Source organism: Mesitornis unicolor, unplaced genomic scaffold (genome assembly GCF_000695765.1).
Source record: "Mesitornis unicolor isolate BGI_N332 unplaced genomic scaffold, ASM69576v1 scaffold34064, whole genome shotgun sequence".
Taxonomy (NCBI): Eukaryota; Metazoa; Chordata; class Aves; order Mesitornithiformes; family Mesitornithidae; genus Mesitornis; species Mesitornis unicolor.
Genome location: NW_010182698.1, coordinates 2,993 through 6,346, shown reverse-complemented (window position 1 = coordinate 6,346; position 3,354 = coordinate 2,993). Strand labels below are relative to the sequence as shown.

Sequence of the window (3,354 nt, the reverse complement as noted above, 5' to 3'; positions counted from 1 at the left end):
TCAGACTGCTTCTTCCTTTCCTTGTAGTAACCCTTACACTGCTTTATACAGGCCATGTTTGCAATTTACGGGATTGAAAAGGCCATTTCCAGACTGTTTTCAAACATAACTATGACCCTCACTATACAGATGAAAATACCACAGGATGATTTTTACTAGTTTTAGAAAAATGACAACAAATAATACATAGAAGTGTTGTATTCTGAGGTGCTAGGAAAAGAACGCCAGTGGTGGTGAACACTGACACCTGCTGGGGTACACACAAAAGCCATCTAAAGAATGTGAAATAAAGCGATTTTCAGAGAGACCTCTAGTGGCACCACAGCAAGAAGGCAACGCTCATGAGGATGGTTAAGCTGTAATAAAGATAATGGATAACCAGGTTAAAAGCATTAACCATATCCATTATCAAAATGGAAAAGCAAAAAGCTACAAAGCTGGAAAAAAGTTCTCTCCTTTGTGTCAGTAAGAGAACATAGGATTAGCTCAAAAATGCCCTAAAAAGCAATACAGTATATTACTGCCAAGATACAAAGTTCACAAAAGATTAATTTACAAACAAAAATAAGCTGATGCTACTCACATTTTCTAACAGCATTTCTCTCTCATCCTCCACTTCTTGACTCCATACAGTCATGTCATTTTTAGTCTTCTGGGTGACAGTCAACACCGTTAAACGGTTGGCATTCACTTCTGGAAATACTGATTCAAAGTCTGGAAGAAAGTGAAACCAGCATGTTATAGCTTGCTTTTACTTTTTACTTATGATTTTCCAGTTTTAGACAAATTACTGACTGTAGTCTTCCTTTCATTTAAATCCAAAATTAGAAAGTTTTATTCCAATTTAATTTCAATCATTTCCTCCTTCAGCAAATGAAAGACACAAACCCATTGCTTTCAAGCAGTTCCATAATTTCAATTTGCTATTTCACTAAGAAGCAGTGCCAAAAGTCCTGATTTTGTTACAAACTGGTTTTTGGATAGCGAATTGGCTCCAGAATCTACCTGACACTAAAGAAGCAGCTGAAAGTCACTCCCTGCCCCAACTGATCTTGAATTAAAACGGCACTGAATTTTAGATGAGATAGAAAGTATTGTAAACAGCAAAGTTTCTGATTTCATTTCATAGCATGTATTTATTTCTTGTAAAATATTAACCTTGGATTACCCTTTTCTATCACGTATTCTGTGGCATCAGTTACATCAGGCTCTACTTATATATTTTTATATTTTTAAAAGTTGTAATTTCTTAGCTAGCAAAGAAAGTGAAAATATACCTTTCCGTAGCAGTTCAGGACAAGCTTGTACCGCACATTCTACCTTTGCATTTTCAAAGTAAGTTTCAGCATTATTTATTTGCTGTTTCTGTGGAACATCAGCACCCTGAGAACAACAAAAGATTGTAACTTTCCCATTCATTAATATGTAACAGGAATAACTTTGTATACCAGACTTTGTTTTTGTAAATAAACATCTGCTGATACATCCAAGCAGCTTCACAGAAAGATCGTTTGCAATGAGAATTAAAATTAGTTTTGCAAATATTAAAAGTGGAACAGATACAGGTATAATCTATTGCTGCAACCTGTACAGATATTTCAAGCTTTACATACTACTGTAACCATATGATCTCAAAGCCTTAACCTATACAGAAATGTTTTAAAAAATATCCCTCTGAAACAGTGGCTTCAAGTATTGAATACAACAGCAACTGATATATTTCAAACATACACACATTACCTGAGACAGAATAAAATTTATTATAAAGTTACACAACAGTTCTAGAGCTCTGAACTATCTGCATATTTAGCTTTAGCTGCTGTAGCTTGAAAAGCAGAAGTTTTCCATTAACAGCATTTTTATTCTTTACAGATTTTTAGTTCTAGCTTCTAAATAAAACCCCAAACAACCCCATCAAAACAGATTCTTGTGTATATCTGACAAATGGAGCACCTGTGTGTTAGATATAGCATTAAAGCTTAAAATGCTCTTAAGAAGATAGTAGCAGTTGCCTCCTTTGGGATAGCAACCGTTGTGTAACAGGCATAGAAAGCCTTAACACAGTTTTTGTAACTATGCCATAATTTACACAGAATTTCAGTAAGTTTCTCCAAGACTGAAATTACAACATTGAGTGGTATCTTAAGTCCTACCTAATACCTGTTTGTATCTGAAAGTTCTCCCTAGAGAAAACTGGGAATCTTTTTTCTTCCTACCTATAGGATGCTCCTCTTACTAGATCGGTAACCATTGTGATTTCTCATCTACTCCTCCCATTTCCAGCCGGCTAAACAGCACTTACACAGTATATGCACTTAGCAGGCACGTATCATCAAGAGACTATGGCTATTTTCTGAAGATCAACATCACTTTCTGATACGGATAGGCTGGCAGGCCCATTTAATCCACTCAGATGAAACCAGTACATCAATGTGAGGTATAGATTTGCCAGTCCTCTGACTGGTTCAAGGACCGGTGTGTGAGCATCAGCAGCACTGAGCTTCTCTCCTGCTTGCAGCAGCAGCCTATGGGAGGTTCCTGCATTCAGCTGATGCCATCATTCAAAGCTGGGTCTTCCCCTAGGACGAGTTCAGCATTTTTGTTAGCTCAACGCTGGCCATGGATTCCTAAACACCACAGGCATGATGCAGAGCTGACTTTCTGAATATCAGTTGCAAAATCTGCCTCTGCTCTTTCCAGTTTCTCCCACTATGGACAGCAACAGCTGCACTGGACATTTTACTATACAAGTACTCTTGCTAGAAAGCAGACATGCTTTCAGTGCACCTAGTTTGAAATAAATGAACTAGAATTTTCTATGGGCTTTTATCAGAACATACTATCCACACAAGCTGAAAACAGAATGTGGGGAGCTCACCAGAAGCTTACATCTTCTGAATACTCTGGAATACAATGCTACATTTACAGAAACCACTATATAGTGTTTTCACAATGGAGACTTGCTAGCTGACTTTTAAAGTCTGAGCATGTCACAAACTCAAAGAGCCTGGAAAGCCGAGTCAGCACCTAGGAGCAATAAACGTTTGTTGAAACCCTGCGATCACACTAGCAATTATCAAGCTGCTGCTTGTTAATAATGCATCTGACTCACTGCAAGCTCTGCCATCACCAAAATGCAGTCTCATTGTGCAACCTGAGATTCAGGTACATGCAGCTGTTTCTCCCGTGTGAACTCAATGGTTGTCAGAACTAAGCAGGCAGATCTGCACACCGTCCAAACTACCCAAGTCCAGATCCATTAAATCAAACACTGAAGAAACTACCGACTCTGTTTGACAAAAGGTGGTGAGACTGGGTAAACAGCACACCTTGAAAATCAAGTTTTCTTTCCCT

The 3,354-nt window shown here is 38.0% G+C and overlaps 1 protein-coding gene across 1 annotated transcript in view; it reads right to left on the bottom strand.

Annotated features, from left to right (window-relative positions):
* Positions 1 to 583: 583 nt before the first annotated feature.
* MMADHC (methylmalonic aciduria (cobalamin deficiency) cblD type, with homocystinuria) overlaps positions 584 to 3,354 on the bottom strand; it is a gene marked incomplete at both ends in the record, with an annotated part of 3,701 nt that continues 930 nt past the window's right edge. Inside the window, 2 exons of the mRNA XM_010183874.1 lie at positions 584 to 714; positions 1,278 to 1,383. Of these exons, the coding sequence (XP_010182176.1) occupies positions 584 to 714; positions 1,278 to 1,383 (237 nt within the window). The remainder of the gene's footprint in view (positions 715 to 1,277; positions 1,384 to 3,354) is intronic.